This window comes from Astatotilapia calliptera, chromosome 15 (assembly GCF_964374335.1).
Source record: "Astatotilapia calliptera chromosome 15, fAstCal68.1, whole genome shotgun sequence".
Classification (NCBI taxonomy): domain Eukaryota; kingdom Metazoa; phylum Chordata; class Actinopteri; order Cichliformes; family Cichlidae; genus Astatotilapia; species Astatotilapia calliptera.
Genome location: NC_137436.1, coordinates 29680616 through 29697992, shown reverse-complemented (window position 1 = coordinate 29697992; position 17377 = coordinate 29680616). Strand labels below are relative to the sequence as shown.

At 38.7% G+C, this 17377-nt stretch overlaps 1 protein-coding gene across 1 annotated transcript in view; it reads right to left on the bottom strand.

Annotated features, from left to right (window-relative positions):
* Positions 1-505: 505 nt before the first annotated feature.
* Positions 506-17377, bottom strand: part of ptchd4 (patched domain containing 4) — an 81574-nt gene continuing 64702 nt past the window's right edge. Inside the window, exon 3 of the mRNA XM_026194279.2 lies at positions 506-12391. Coding sequence (XP_026050064.1) covers positions 10716-12391 — 1676 coding nt within the window. The 3' untranslated portion in view covers positions 506-10715. The remainder of the gene's footprint in view (positions 12392-17377) is intronic.

Below are 17377 nucleotides of genomic sequence, written 5' to 3'. Positions count from 1 at the left end.
AACTTGTTGAACCCCGAGACCCTGATGTTTCCCCCCCTTCACGTGTATATAGCGCACCAGTGTGATTGATAAAGAACTGTTTGAACCCTGCTTTCTCAGTCTGCGCCTGAGTCCGTTCCACTGCCGTGACACACAGGAAGATACCAACCTCCCCATTTAAGCAGCATGTTTTTTTTTTTTATTAATCATCTATTACTATCTATTTTTAATCTAATTATCTATAACATTTACTCATTGACCGATGTTGCAGTTAAGTGTGTCATCAAAGACTGAAAAATCTGACTACAATTATAATGCTATGGCTAACTAATTAAAAAAAGTATTTTTACATTATTAGCAAACTGAGTTCTCCATTTTGTATCATATTAAAAAAGAAAAAACATAAAAATACTGGACTTCTCTAACAATTAATCATAAGAATAAACAACTAAAACACTAAAGTATGACATTTTTTTCTGACCTTGACTTTAAAAATAATGCAGACAACAAAAAAGACGCAGGCTACTCATAGACAAAAGCTTTTTTAATGAAAATCTTTTTTGTCAAGTAAAAAAAGTTCATCATATGCATACTATTTATAGAGTCAACAGCAGGCAGTAGAAAAGGAGTTTACATTTAAAATATTCAGAGCATTCAAAAGCATATGTCTTCTAATAAATTGAAACTGAGACATTCCCGTACATTGTCCTCTTACTAACGGTTGTAGTTTTAGCTGGTCTGATCAGTGTTGTTCAGCTCCTCAGCTACAAGAGACACGTGTACAGTATGCAAGCCTGGGCTCAAAGTCTATCCAAAATCCTTCTGTTCATGTCCAGAGCATTTTAAAATCGGCTGTCAGTGCCAGAGCTGGGCTGCAAATGTGGTGTGTGCGCTCCATCAGTTAGTGTGAAAGACTTTTGGAAAAGGATTCAGGATAATATTTTGGCCCGGGTAATATCATTTTGACATACCACAAAAAAGCTAAAAAAAATTAAAAGTTTGTCTGTCTATTTTTAGTCACAGCTGACATGGCTAACTAGAGTTTTGTCGACAGCGGAACACCTATATGTCTGCATTTATGGAAGACTACTTGTTCCTTTTTCTGCTGCCGGGAAGGTTTGTGTTATTTCACATCTGAGAGGTAAGCTGCATTTAAGTCACACAAGTCACGGAAAACACGCAAGCTGATATAATGTACATAGTTTAATGCTTACTGGGTAACGTGTTCAAAGAACATTTACTTCTATCAGAGACTCGAAACATGTGTGCAAAGGTCACTGAGACTCCTTTCTAAATGTCCTAGGCAAAATTTTAGATTCATTTGGTTCAGCTCGAAACTCTGTATATAGCAGACCTCCAAATTTACCTACCAGCCACTCCAACAACCGGTCTATCAAAACTAAGTCAGCCAGATTTTTGAAAGCAGATATTTCCTTTGTAATTCCCTCTTTCATGCTAAAGAGTAACCTAGCAAAACAAGTTTTTAAACAGAAACACAGTTATTTTATCCAAACACCTTGCCTATAGCACCTGATTCATAATGTGTGCTGCTTTTTTAGAGTGGCCCTATTATGCTTTATCTTTATTTTTCTGTCACGTGCGCATTAAAGACATGGTCTGTGTGAGAATACCAGCCTGAACCAAAAACCCAGACTTATCTAAATACTCTAAATCTAAATGCTGTCAAACAGAGATGATTTGTTCACATGGTCATCTGAGGCATGAGGACAGAAGCCCTACATATATGTGTTTCAAAACTCCAATCAGATTAAGGTAAGTAATTAAGTTATCTTGTACAGAGGATGAACTGAGGACAGATTAAAGCATAAAATACATAATTATTTTGAACTGTGAATTGTGCAAATCTATTCTAGCAGAGTTCAAGAGTAAAAACCAAGGCCAGAATTTTTCCCCCAAAACTCTTTGGGATTGCAGTCATCATGGAGGGTTAAAACAGCTTTGACTTCCACTGTTGGTGTGTGTCAGCAGCGCCACAGACCAGGTTCCATAGGCACTAATGCTCGGGTAACATAACAGGACGTTTCAAGGAGCATTCATTTATGTTAAAAAAAAAACAAAACACAAAAACCTCACAGTCTTTTTCTACAAGAGAAACACTTTTATCAGTCTGTCAGTTGTTAACAACTTTGCACAGTGATAGTCACAAACTGCAGCCAACCCCAAACACACCAAAACACTAATTCATTTCACAGTGCAGTCACTTATTCCAGCAGAATTTCTGTCTCTGTTGTGTCAAACATATATTCATCTATAGGAGAAAGGAGAGAGTGAAGGGACACACTACACAGCAAACAGTGGTGTTAACAGGATTACTGATAATGTTTTTTCTTTGTATATTTGGAGTGTATAGGGACAACAGCATGTATAAAACCTAATGAATGAATTAATCATTGACACGACTGGTCAGCAGCATGGCTGAAGATATTATATTAATGATGACACAGATACATACAGAGGAAGACTGGTGGTGGTGTTAAAAGAAGACACACAGGAGGAGAGGGTGAGAAAGTGCAAAAGAGAGAGGGAGAAGAGGAGGTGAGAAAGAGAGGAGGTGGGGTGAAAGTGGAAGCGGGAGAAGGTGTGGATGGGAGAGGAAGCAGGAATAATCCGTAGGAGAATCACGACAGGATTAAAACTAGGTGTGAGCCAAAAATAACCCCAGCCAAGGCAGCTTGGCGCAACAACGCTGCAATGGAGCACAACACGACAGCAGCCACTCCTACTGCCAGCCTCTGTCAGCTCAGGAAGTAAAATGGGAGGGGATTACAAAATGCTACTGTGATGTTGCCGTATACAGTAAAAACCCCAGTATCAATTGACATAAGGCCTAGATTTTCTCTTCAGCCTGTATATAACAGACATTTAGAAGAAAAACTGTCCCTCTAACTGAAGCCTCACGTCCCAATGCAAAAAAAAAAGTAATTTAATGAGCCTTAAAAGGGCACTCCAGCAGTTTGATATATCGAGGTCAATAAGTAGCATTCTGCTGCCTTTGACATATCTTTGCAAAGATCCAACCTATTTTTGGTAGAATTTGTGAAATAACCACCTGTGAGGTCTAAGTCATCATCAATGACAGCTCTAACTGTCTTACTTAATGTAATACTTAATGACTTAGTATAAATAACTTTTGATGAACTAATTATTACATTCTTTGTCTTCTGACTGCCAAGACTGGCTTAGGGTTACCACTGATGACTAACTTAGACATCACAGTGTTAACAAATTACTATTCAATCTACTGAAAGATGTTAATGAATTGAGGTTTCCTGGGGTCCTATACCCTCAGTGGCTCCAGTGGTGGTTAGGTCCACAGAGCAAAATAAACAAGAAAATTCTGCTACTAGATTCATCAGGCAGCAACACAATGGTGTTTTGCTAATATGAGCGTGACAGCACGTGAACAGTGGTAATGGCTGATTATCTAAAGCTATCTAACCATCTAGTGTGGAGTTTGATAGATGATAATACACATATGTACTGAAACATTTGTTGATCACCTAAAGTCATTAATATAGTTTTACTGGAAATGATATGAGTCCTATGACTGAAGACCTGGTGGCATGATCCTTTGATGGTGCTAGAGAGCCACTCACGTCAGTAGGGTACATCCTTAATGGAACTGGACTGCTTCAACACAACATTAGTAATCTATTCGATAGCTAAGGTATTTCTGTTTGGCCCAAAGTGGTACTTCAAATCACTGAATGAAAAGATAATTCCTTGCAGCTCTTTGATAGTTTAACTACCCTTAATTTTGTATTAAGGGACCGAGTACAGCCAATACAGAGAAGAACCATTCAATTATAGAAAAGTTAATCTAAAACACAAAAATTGTGGGAAGTACGAAGGAACAGAGAGCCTGCACAAAACACGGAGAACATGAAAAAAATCCCAGGTTGGCCAATGGGTTTGAATCCTAAACTTTCTTGCTTCACCACCATGTCACTGAAGTAAAACCCCAATCTAATTCTGAGATAAAATTAATAAATTATTTAGTGTCATGCCATCTGAGAGTGAACATAAAGTTTTTGGTTGCAAGTTCAGAGATTTAAGTCACCTGAGTGCTTTGTCCCAGCATACCTTTTCTCCTTTCGATGAAATGGAACACTATTTATGTGACTATTCTGACGCCTTGTTGTAATACCATTTTCTTTTCAGGAAAGAGTACTTACAAAGATCTGTGTTCGCAAGATAGAATCAGTTTCCTCTGAAGCAAGAAAAATCTGCATTTGTCACCGCAGGCAGGAACTTTTGAAGCTCTGTGAGTAAACTAAGCCGGTAAGTCTCATTACACCAGCAAAGCACTCAAAGGGAACATTTTTCAAAGCACTGCAATCACCCTGGATTCATATAACATTTCCCTTCACCGGAAACCTTCCCATCATTCCTGCTGCACAAATCTTCTCAAATTCAAATAAGAGCTTACCTCCTGTTTTGCCTGCATCCGTTTTTTTTCTCTACCTCTTCCTCCCTCAAACATCTTCCTCATTCCTGCTTCTGCTCTTTTCCTCCCTTGATTTCTTTCTCTGTTGCTGCAGTCAAATGAAGTTAAATCTTCCAGCTGCTTGGCAAGAGGCATAAATTAGCAAAAGAGAATTAAAGCTCTGCCAACACCTAGCAAGGCAACAAGAAAAACAAGCAACATAAGGCTAGAGCTTGTAACTTCCTGGTCTTTTTTAAGGAATGCACCCAAAATGTAAAGCCATGCAAAGCTGTACACTGATCTAATATCTGGGTGATGTTAGCATTTACATAAAATAGAAAATGTTTAGCAGTGACTCCAGGTGGTGGCAAGGGGATTGTGCCCATTCTTACAGCCTTTTTGGGCACAAACGTGTATTTTTGTCTCTTACTTTTATTGTTGTATGTCCGATGTATGAAAGGTCAATAAGAACGAAAAGCACTTTAAAATCTACTTGACAGCATTGTCATCTCATCACAGTGTATCTTTACTACACCTGGTTCTAAAGATGTATGAAATGCAGTCACAATCTAAGAAAAATACTCCACATTAACAATATCAACATCTGCACTTGAATATTGAAAAATATATGCAAGGCAATGACACCCCCTATGTAAAAAGCACAGATTTACATCACTAACAGGCGCTTAACAACACTTAAAAGAGAACACCACCCAGTTTAAGAAAAAACATCATACTCTGATAGCATAAATTGAAAGCCATCACTGATGATAAGGAAACCATGATATTGTTATGTTACCTCACATACTATGCGTATTTCTAAAGCCAAATAACACATTCTTCTTCTTACAAATTAGTCAAGCTAATGTTTCCTGATCAAAGCTTTCTGTATAGCTGAAGTTACCAGTTTAATAACTTGAAAAATTGTTCATAAGCTACTTTTTTAGCTTTTAGCTTTTAGTTTTTACATTTATTCTGTTATTGTAACTCACAGAGTTTTGTTTAAACAGTTAGTTTGTTACTGCAAGTCTTACACAGTAGTTTAATGTAGATCTAGCTGCACACAAAAAAATCTAAAATAGTCTTTGATTTTAAGAAGATCTGATTCTGCTAACATCATGACTGCATAGCCCACATCAATCTAAAGAATATATGCCTTCTTAATCTAAGTGGTGTCAACTTTTAAGACACAGTAGTCTTAGACTTTGGTAAAAACTAACCAGAATCCTCTGCTTACACATTTATATTAACTCTAACAATCAGCCAAATGTATGCATTATTCTACTCAATATTGGTCCTTGTTCTAGACATTTTAAGCAAGTTATACACCCTCAGCTGACAGCACTGTATGGATGTGGACAGAGAAACAGTAGCAAAAAATAGCTTTCTGATAGATAGATAGATAGACAGAGAGAGAGAGAGGGAGAGAGAGATACTTCACAAAAAGAAACTTAAGGGGCCCCAATTTACCCAAATAACCTCACTTTCATTTGATTTCCTGCAAAATGTTGAAGTTTAACATAAAATATGAAACTTGTAATTACCAGGTTTGATGAACGGGGCCAACAACACCCTATTCTTATGACTTAGTTACTTGACGTACAAGATCAATGACTTGCAGTAAAATTAGAATTTTTTTCCTCTGAGGCTGTGGTTGAAACAGATTTGCCATGTAGATTATTCAGCAAGCAAAGTGGTGATTGCATAATTTTATTGCCCTGTATTGTGGAAATATTGTGCTGTCCCTGGTTATAGAAACTGAAAATGTGCTGGTGCATGGTCAAGGGATTCCATGAGACTTACAGTAGACTCATCTACCTGCCTAAATACTGACTCTTAAAATAATCAAAGATTTTTGTCAAATACTTTTTTCTTTTTGAATTGCTTTTGTGCATCATACTCCTCTAACATAAAGTGTTTGAGGTTAATTTGTCATATTAATATTTTCCTGTAATGTCACAGTATCACGTAAATGACAACATGGACAAAAGCACACATATAGCACAAGGTTATAGAAAAGCACTGATGCGAATATTAGAAAATACACAACACTCCTGCATTTTAAATAATATTACAAATTAATTATATATACGCAGGCACATGTGCTCAGATCAAAAAGTGAATAAACACATAGTGTGCACTATCTTTAAGAGCATATCCTGTGTGAGTTTATTAATAAGAGACCAAGACTAGCAAAGTTCTGTATCTTTTCTAATCAAACTCAATGCAAACCAAAATTATAAAAAGCAATCCATATATTGTATCCAAGCACTAATTCATTTATTTCTTCTGTGCCACTGAGCGCCACCAATGTCCAGAAACTATCAACAACTTGAATGAGCCACACAATAACCCTTTGAGGTTCAAGCCATCATCAACTTGTCCTCCAAGCCTGGGAGTTAGGGAACAAGCTAATATTTGAATCAGACAGTTTTTAGTTTCTTGTTGTTCCTTTGATAGCCAAGTTTGAGAGAACAATTTTTTGAAAGAACAAAAATGGCATTCTGATAGTATAGATTTAGGGTGATCACTGATGATGGCTTAGACTTCAGAATGCTGACCTTCTACATCCACAAAGCTGTTGACAATCTGTTTACAAGTAAGATTATACCTAGGTTCACATCTACCCCTTAAATGGAATATTTCAAGACCCTATCTTGGGCATATAGAGCTCTCATACCAGAATAAGGGAATTTATTTGAACTGTAACATCAACTAAAATGGAACCTAACCCCAAGTGGTCAGCCTGTGACCCATTTATGATTAGGGCTGGGGTTGGCTTTTTTTTTTCCATCTAGCATATATTTAATTTATATATATATATTTAAAATTTTGTCTATTCAGCATTTTGCTAAAGCAAAACCCAAACCCAGCCCTAAATATTTACAGGTCATTATTTTGCAATTCGTAAATGGGGCTGTATATATGAGAATGTGCCCAGATAGTGTAAGAACATCAGAGACTGTTGCTTTGGTGTTTTCAAAGGATTTTTTACATTATCAAAATAACGCAGGGCTCCTCTCAGGTTTCCTTCTTCAAAAACGAAACTATTAAGATACAGCATTCAACTGGAAAGACTCTACATGTTGTCATAGAAGATTCATTTCTATTTGTTTTAGTATCCCTTTTGAGCAGACTTTAGCTGAAACAGATGGCACTAGGTATTAAAGTCATTACAAAAAAGCCAAAAAGCGTTGAATGTGGATATGATGCAAACAACAGCTCGTCAGGCAGTGATGGCAGGTTCCATACAGTAAGAGGACACTAATATTTAGGACCAAAGTTCCAGAAGAGTTAAGCTAGATATTTATATTTTTGCTGCTAAGCTTGACTTGTCATATAGCAAACTATAATAGATGTTCATCACAACATTATTCCCAATATTCTGTAAATTTCTAATCTAGGTTTTCTGTTCAAAGTAATCATTACAAAGCTTGATAGATTGTTCAGAAGACTGACAAAGGGCTGTTTAAGGTTCAATTTCCTTAAATGTGAGTACCAAGTAAAGATTATAATGGAGTCAAGACACATAAACAATAAATGGTGGCCACAGTTTCCCATATAAAAACGTGAATCATCAACATTGACACTGCAGTTTGCAAGAAACACGATCTAGTATACTGGTAACATTCCACTGTTTATTACTGGCCTACTGTGTTCAACATTCCCCCCCCCCCCCCCTTTTTTTTTATTTTTTTATTTGCTTGTTTTAAGAAAATTTGTCATTAAAAATCTTTCTATAGTATATTTGTTTTCTTAGAAAATATAGAAAAGAGTAATTTACAGCTATATTACACAAATATCCTCTGGCTTTTGTTTTGAAACAAGTATGACACATTTTGTTCTTTTGCAGCACATGGTGTTACAGAGTATGCATCCAAACAACAAACGTAAGTCACTACAGTGTAGCAAAATAATAGAAAAAAGAAAAAAATACATAGTCTTCATAGAGAGAAATTAAATACATGCATACATACAATACAGTGCCATGCAAACACAGTCCAGTCTGGGAAGTAAATTGTTTAGGATTTGCATTTCTTTCCCATTTCATTTGCATTTCTGTCAACGTTTCATGCCTTCTTGCTATACATACACACCATGGCTTTTACATAAGACTGCAGCTGCTGCAGCAAGTAGCTTGTATAAAACTCATCATTTCTTAGTAGGGCCTGGTTGATGAAAGTGAAACTACACCAATTTTCAAATAGCAGAAACTTTAAATAATCCATTCATGGTAAATTAATACAGGCTGAAGTCTCCTTTCCACAATTGTCTATCATTCGTTCACTGATTTACACATTAAGTCATTTTAATAGTGTTTTTGAGAACGAGCCATTCATCACACAGATGTATGCACTCATTTTGCGAACATATGCACATATTTCACACTGACATTTGGTCCAAATGAACATTCTTACCTCCCCACCCCCAAGCTGCCCGATTATTTTCCCTGTGTGAGTCACTTTCTTGATGGCAGCACAAAGGGATGAAACAGCAGTGTCCCCTCAATGACAGCCCTGTAAGAAGCAGCTCGTCCCCTAAGAAGGTATTGGCCTTTAATCAGCCACATCTGCTCACATATGGGGTCTCTCTATCACATGCCACCAGCTAAGACCTGCCTGCTAGAGGTCAGAGTGTGATTGGTATCTTTGAGGGCAGCTGACCTTGGGTGTGTTTGTTTTGGGGCTGCAACAGAGATCCTTATCGGGCCTTGGCACACGTAGATAATTCTGTTTACCTTCTGGGGGAGACGGGAGCCATTTTTGCACTTCAAAAAGTGAATTTTGAAAAGGGTATTTGCAGAGGACAACTCAAGTTTTTGATGGAATTTTATTTTGAAGGATTAGATCCAAATGCACTGATACTATATTGACAAGACCAGCTTTAACCCTGCAGGTGGCAGTAATGGTCTTCACCCTCACTTTTACAGTGTTGTTGTCACTTCCCATGCTAACTGTTGCCCACTATTTTCTGTAACCTTGATGGAATAACTCATTAACGATTTCTTTAACTTGACCTCTGAATAACTCTTGCTTTCCTGATTTCTGTTTTCCTACTTGTGCAACAAAAGCTAGATTCCTTTGTCTTCTTTTCACACTGATACTATACTTTACAGCCTGTGCTATAATTCACATCACAACCTGAGCAACATCAACCAGCAATCCTTTAAATAAGCTCAAATAACTTGTGACTTCATGTAAATGTTCAATCTTGCCAATACTTTTGTTCTGTACACTGTTTGGCACCACTGCTGTACTGACTCATATTCAGACCTTCCAATTTCAGTAACAGTAAGCTTTTGGGGACAGTCACACACTTTTTTTTGGGAACATTTTCTGGTAGGAAGTTCGACGTTTCAAGCCACGGAAACACTCTTTACTTTTGGTTTTGCTGCTTGGGTTCAAAAGCAGTTTAGGATTTAGTTAAGTCATACTCTAAGAATCAGGCTTACTGCCTTCTCAAAGACTCCTGCATGACTGTCACTTATCACTTCCTCTTCATATGCTGCAGCCCACTGCAGTTCCTTCTGCTGTTGCCTAAGACCTGATACAACCTCTGAATTAAAGCAGAAATATTTGCTTCCCGCTTATATAAACCTTGACAGTTCTAATCACACACTGCAATGTGCAAGATAATTCTTCATAATGGACACAGTGTATGCCATCTGCCCAGTTCAGCTGTTCGGTTATTTATAATGATACAGAAAAGCATGCAGTGTGCTTTCAGCCCACTGTTTCTCTCTTTCCACGCAATTTGGCTTTGTTTCTTTTCACCTTTATCAAGGTGTGAGGAGTAATGTGTGTGCACAGTCATTGTTTGCACAGTTTTAATTTGTACACTCTTTATCGCTCTTGCTGCTTTTGCCAACTTGTTTGAATGTCCTTGGCTTAATAGACTGCTATGATCCTCACTCATTTTGAGAAGAGGGCTGCAGGAGACAAACACATAATTACTAATATTTAAATGGAATAACATACTGTGTGTTCAAGATTTACTTACAGATTGAGCAAGCATGTGTTCTGCTAGCTAACTTGTTTCTATATACCAAAGAGTTGGAAAAGAGCCTTAGAACCATGACCGTGTTGCAGTTTGTGCAAATGAGATACACTGTCCAGACTGAAGGACTACACAACTGACCAGTAGGGCTGTACTCGATTCTGGCCAGCTTAGCTGCTATTGGCTAGGAGTGATGACCTCTCACTCCTCAGGGGTAATGTCATATTCCCCTGCACCTCAAGAGGTACCTCAGCATCCAGCACTACTATTGACTGCTATCCTTACAAACTGTTCAGACGTTTGTCACGTGATCCGGATTCTCCCTGACTTCAATGCACTCTATCTCCTCCCTTTCCCTTTCCCTTTCTCTTTCCCGCTCCCTCTCCCGCTCTTTCCGCTTGGCCCGTTTCTTTTTCTTGTGCCTCTTTTTGGACGGCGGGAAGAAGGTCAGGAAGACAGGCAAAATGACAAAGCAGTGCAGCACAGTGCAGCCCGCAGTGAGGAGGGAGCACTTGAACAGTGTGTAGGTCAGATTGGAAGGCACAAACACCAGGGGCATGATCCCAATCACAAAGCAAGATGTGTTCTGCAGGATGGCAGCCCCGTGCTCCTCCAGTGCCAACTTGATGCACTGCGTCCTAGTGTGCTCGGTGGCCAGCACAAAAGTGTACAGGTGTGGTGCACAGTGATCCATGGCGAAGTTGAGGGTATAAATAAGGCACAGGATTGAGATGCTGTCCATGCCGACATTCCAGAGAGTCATCAAACCCAAGACACCCAGCTCCACGGATGTAACTGTGAGGATGAGCCAAAAGTTTCCCAATGGGTTGATGACCAGGAAGAAAGTGAGGATGAGGATGGTGAGTACGCTGAAGCCTGAGGTCAGAATGGGGGAGATGACAGAGGAGCTATACCGGTCCATGAACACAAACGTTGGATTGAAGGCAATGAATTTGATGCTGTTGATCAGCATCAAGGGCCGAAGCTTTTCCAAAAGCTCCACCACCTCCTCACGTTTCTTCTCAGTGGTTCGTGCTACCAAGTACATCCTTGAAGCAATGATGTCATACTCGTCAGTCTCGCTGTTCTTGGAAAATATGATATCCTCTGTGAAGTGCTGGTACTCTGGGCTACGCAAGAAGGAACCTTTAAGGATGGTGATGAAGTCGTTCTTAGTTGATGCACTCACATTCACTACCCGCAAGTAGTGGAAAAAGTTGTCCATCCAGGAGATCTTGTTGAAACCGTGACTCAAAGTCTTCAAGTGCTCCTGCACTGTGGAGTTCCAGTACTCAATGGGTTCATAAATATAAAATCCAATCACTGGACTGTAGTTACTAAAGTACTTCTGCTGAGTTAGAGCGTACGAAACACTTGGAGAGTTACTCGCCAACAGGTTCACAATATTTGATCCATCACTGATTTGTAAACATCCCATGAATGAGAAAGAAGCATAAATAAGATAGAGAATGACCACAAATGGTTTGACATAGGTGTTGGTAATCCATTCTGTGTAGTGCTCTCGCAGAAAGTGTTGGATGAAGTGATTCTGGTATGGTACACTGTCATGGTGTGTGGACAGGTCATGGCCATCACTCATCATGGTTTTAAACCATGTGGGCTGGCGGTCCAGGTACTCCACTGAGGGGATTTTACAGCAGAAAACACTGTGGTAGCGGTTCTGCTCAAGCTGTCCAGCAAACACCAGGCAGGAGCCATAGAAAGAGAAAACATAGAAGTAGTTGACCAGGATGGCCACACACATGCTCTGGCAGAAGATTTTCACTGACTCGATGTTAGTAAAAGGGCTAGCTCCCATGCCAAACGTTATGATGTAGAGTGAACTGGTCATAGTGTAGCACACCATCACGTCGGCAAACGCGTCTGCAACTCGCTCCTTGAAGGGGAGGTTTTCCCTGGTTCTCCTCCAGCCCGCCAAGAGCTCAAACACCCCTTTGGTTCCATGACCTAGAAGCAAGAAAGAGAAATGTGTAAATTCTAATATGTACATGCTACCAAAGCAGGCTACGACTACTCTACTTGCATTATATAAAGATTTTAAAAGTACCTTTTTTTTTTTTTTTTTTACCTCTAAGCAATGTGGTTAATGGTGTAATTTGTGTGATTAGACCGAATTGAAAAACAACAAACCCACAACAAAAATTTAATTTGAAGAACTAAAAATATTGCAGAAATAATACATACACCGAAATGATTACATCAGTTTATTTATTTATCTGTGTTTCTGTGAAACCTTGACAGCAAGTAAGATTTGTGACAGATTAAGAGCTTTTGAAAGTATGCATTAATATTTTTCATTCAAGTTCTGTTTGATGTGAACCAAAGAACAATCCAATCAAGGTGACCTTGAAAATTCTCACAATGTACTGGTACTTCTAGCATGGGACTTGTTGAATGTTCACGTATGTGTTTTTTCCCCAACAACCACCAATGCAAAATCCAACTTCATAGATAAAAAGATAAACAACAAAAGACAGTTATCGCAATCATTGTTAATTTTTGCACACACAAAAGCTATATATGGATGCATCTGCTTTGGATGTAATGACTTGACAGAATATTCACAAAGCTTTTATTTAAACATTTTCAGACACTAAACCAGGGGTCTAGGATGGAAGGACTTTAAATCTTTAAAATCTTTAAATATGCAATGAGGTACTTGGAACTTGGTTATATACACATGCATTGGACAGACGTCTGCAGTTGTCATCATTTTTCTGTATTTCTTCCTTAAAAATGTCAGTGTTTGAAAAAGCCAAATAAGAGCAATTGACAATAATCCCTAAACTCAGTATTAAAATAATGTACAGGCGCCAGCCTTCGAATAGATGAAGCTATGGTATCAATTTGAAAACTCTGTGTTGCCCCCTTTTTCGAAAACCTCAAACTCGATATTTTTAGTAGTACTATTGTATCAATTTCAAAATTCTACGTCACCTCATTCTGAAATGACGTAGGATTACATACACAAACTTGGGTGTCCACGCCGGCCTCGTGAAAGAGAGAGAGAGAGACCATGATTATTAGTACACTCTTATTTTGGCAAACCAGAATAAAAGTTCAAATTCAAATCTGAATATGGTAATCGCTCTTCCATCTCTCTTCATTTATGAGATAGAGTTTTACACCATCCTCTTTACCACACATCACTAAACAGCATCCACATATGTCTGCAGCAGGCCCATTCATGTGAGTCAAATCTGTGGGATTTTCACCAGTCAAAAATACAGCCATGAATGCACAACCTTCAAAGGCATGAGAAAAGCCACAGTGCAAAACCTCCCACGCTGGAACACCCGCCCACCCACGCATGCTGTTCATTTATTTGTAAGATGCTGGAGCTGGAATGCTACAAGCAAATGTGTTATGAATTTCTGAACATGAGAATCAACTTAGTGTTTTTCCAGCATGAAAATATCTCAGCATACTGCATTTAGCCTATTCGTACATTTCTGTGCCAACATTGGCATTAAAATGTCTCTCTCACATGTAGCAGGTGGATATAGAAGTAAGAAAAATTGCCACCCTTGACAGCATTATACATTTTCCCGTGTTTGACACACTGGAAAAATAAAAGTTAATTAACTATAAAGGATTAGTCCTATGTAATGAGTTGGCTAGATGGCTCTTCCTGCTTTTAGTATTATTAAGCCGTACAGCAAGTCAATTAGTTAGTGTCAGCTGGTTTAGAGGTGGAGAGAGAGAGCAAATTTACTCCCTTGGTTTTTACAGCATTAAACTGAGGGAGTCCACATACGTTACCCCTCACCAGTTACCAAATAGGATGTTAAATACTGTGTCATTTTCTAGACGTGATTGGAAAAGCTCTGGGATTCATTACGGTGACTGATTGCTGGCAGGTGGAAGTGGATAAAAATAATGAGCCCATCTGGTAAAGCGTCCCTGGTTAGTAGCAGTACTAACATTGAAAGAGAACATTTCTAACCAAGATATTTTCATGACTGCACAAATTTGCATTTTTGTTTTGAACAATCTTTGCTGGTGGATCATTTTATTTTATCAGAAAAAAAAGCAGAGAACAAAACTGTCATATGAGTAAGAGAGAGAGAGAATATGTAGAACGCATTGTAAGTACCTAACAGTAAATTTATTCTTATTTAAAATCAGGGATCCATATCTTCAGCTTTATTTGACAGATAAAGTGAAGAGAGGATAGGAAAGCAGGGGCAGACATGCAGCAAAGGGCCGCAGGTCGGACTATGAACCCAGGCCGGCCACTCTCGGCCATATGGCATGTGGTCGCATGCTCAACGCACTGAGCTGAACTGGTGCCCCAGACCTTCCTTTTAACACACTGTATATCTAGAATCATCTGTTCAATCTAATGTCAATTCCAATGTACATTACACACATATGATTAAACCTTTATTTCCAAATCAGCACAACAAGACAAAATCCATCTACAGTTTACGAGTAAACAACAATAGCATCAACACCAAAAATCTTGGTTTCAGTCCCATATTTTATCTCATGCTAAACCAACATGGTCAAACACCAGCAGCTGTCTGCTTAAAATAACTAAAAAGCATGTGGTGTTCTGATGTAGTGCACACTGGTAAGACTCTTCAAACAGTTCAGATTTAAGAAGCATTAAGAAAGTAAGTTTGGCAGTGTTATGATCAAGGCTGCTTTCTAGTAAGAGTATAATTCATTTTATCACTGACAAACACTTGGGAGGCTTCACACCTGTCTCTGTGAAAATGCCTTTGTCTTTGAAAGCTTGTGCTGCTCCAATGTGAGAAGAATCCCAATTAGAAGGTAGAAATGATGTAGCAGAGTGCATGGAAAGATCAAAAACAGTGACATGCTCGCTGAGGTAATGGGTGTTCACAGCCATGTCAAACCAAGTCAGACACTTCATGTGGCGTGAACAGGGATGTACTGGTTTCACCTGAAAACTGTCCAGTCCATTGAAATCGTACGTCTCCAAGCGTATCAATTCTTCTCATAAATGTTCTGATAACAGTTGCACAGCACAAAACTATGATGTCAAACTCATGACATTTGACTTTGAACATCTGGGTGAATGCAAGCCTTTTTATCTACTCTTTTTCTACACTGACTTTATCTCAGAGGTGATAAAACAGTTGCATTGATGAATACCTCCGAAGACCTGCTTTTTTAACACAACGAAAATTGATCAGGATTTATTGAGGAACTTGTAAAACTCCTAGCAGCTACTGGCTTAGCAGAGACTTGTATTGGGTTGAGGCCTTTGAAAAAAAGTATTTTTCTGACTCACGTTTTCTTCAGCCGTTTACACAGACACCATAATTTCACGTGACAAATTTGCAGCAATTATTTTCTCGATTTTCCTGATTTTGCAAGCAAATAAACAGGTGTGACCAATCAGACACCCTTCATTTGGCAACAAGTGCACTCATAGCTCAATACTTTACTGAATATACAATGATAGGGAAACAATAAAATAATCCTGTTTGTACCTCAGACACATCACTAAACGCTGCTCAGGGTCAATCCTTTCTCTGCCTCTTCAGATGTGGTCCCAACTCTGCCAACAAGAGCTCAAACTGCCCAACTGACAAAAAAAATGAGCTATAGATATTTCAATATCTCTAAAGGCAGCTACAGCTCCCTTTCCCCCCCGTAGTTTATGTTTTGGGAATATATTTTCGCAAAATACTTCTGATGTGTATATACTTTAAACGACAAGTTTTCATTTGAAAAATTCAAAATTTCATGTCATTTTTTCTGCCGTGTGTTCAGTGTGTAAAGGCATTTAGAGTTAAAGTTGTTTTTTGTTAAAGCCACATGCTAGCAAGACTCATTTACAAAGTAAAAGATGTTACATTTCAAATCTGTTTTTTTGCATGCATGTGTCCTGTTGCTTCTTTTGGTTTGTTTCTGAAAGTAAAACTACAATAAGGGGGGGGGAAACTGTATTTTAATGGTTTTTTAATGGTTCTTTAATTGTGAGTCCTCTGTAACTACGACTTGTCACCATGTCAAACCATATTATGCCTCCATTCACTCAATAAATTCTATCTATTCCAAAATTTTCCCATTTGCTTTCTCAAAAACATCAGTTTAGAGTTTGGACCTAAGTGGTCATCACCACTGATGACTTAGACTTAGACCTCAGAGAGTTAAAAACAAAAAAAAGCAAAAAAGTCTTGAGGATCAGTGGGGAAAAAATAATTAATCTAACTGATTTGTATGAAGCAATATTCACACTATCACTACATTCCCTTTTGCTTCTCTCTCTTTTTGTTTAGGGTTTGGAGGTATAGCTATAGGATTGGGTTAGTCATTACTCATTCCAATTTCATGAACAACGAGCCCATGTCTTCGGACTGTGAGAGAAAATCCAAGATGCCATTCAGAAAACTTCCCCAGCCAGCCACTGTTTTCAAACTCCAAACTTTCTTTTTTGTGGTTAGAGATTTTCTATGAGCAGGCAGCGGGGGGAATTTATTCAATGAGTGTAGAAGCAGGAGGGAGAATAGCACATGGCTGGAAGCATGACTGTCGCTCAATGCTAATCATCTTTGAAGGAAACTGACAATTCTCTCACTGTCTCGATGGTGAATTATGCAAAATTGAATGTCCAAATTTTAATGTGTGCATCCCTGCTAATACAAATGGATGACAAAGGCTGATTGGTGAGAGGTAACACATCAGCAGAGGAACTCTGACGGCCCGGTACCAAACGACTCACGGACCGGTATTGGTCCATGTCCCGGGGGTGGGGGACCGCTGCTCTACACAATAACACTGTGACTCCCATCTTTTTAGAGCTATGACTGCAAGTCTGCAGAAAAGACCACACTCTCATTTGCTGTTTGCTCTCGCCATCTTCACCCACACACAAACACACCTACACACAGAAGAACTACAGAACAAGCACGCCAAATAGAAATGGCAAAAAAAAGTGACTCTGGCTTTTTTCAT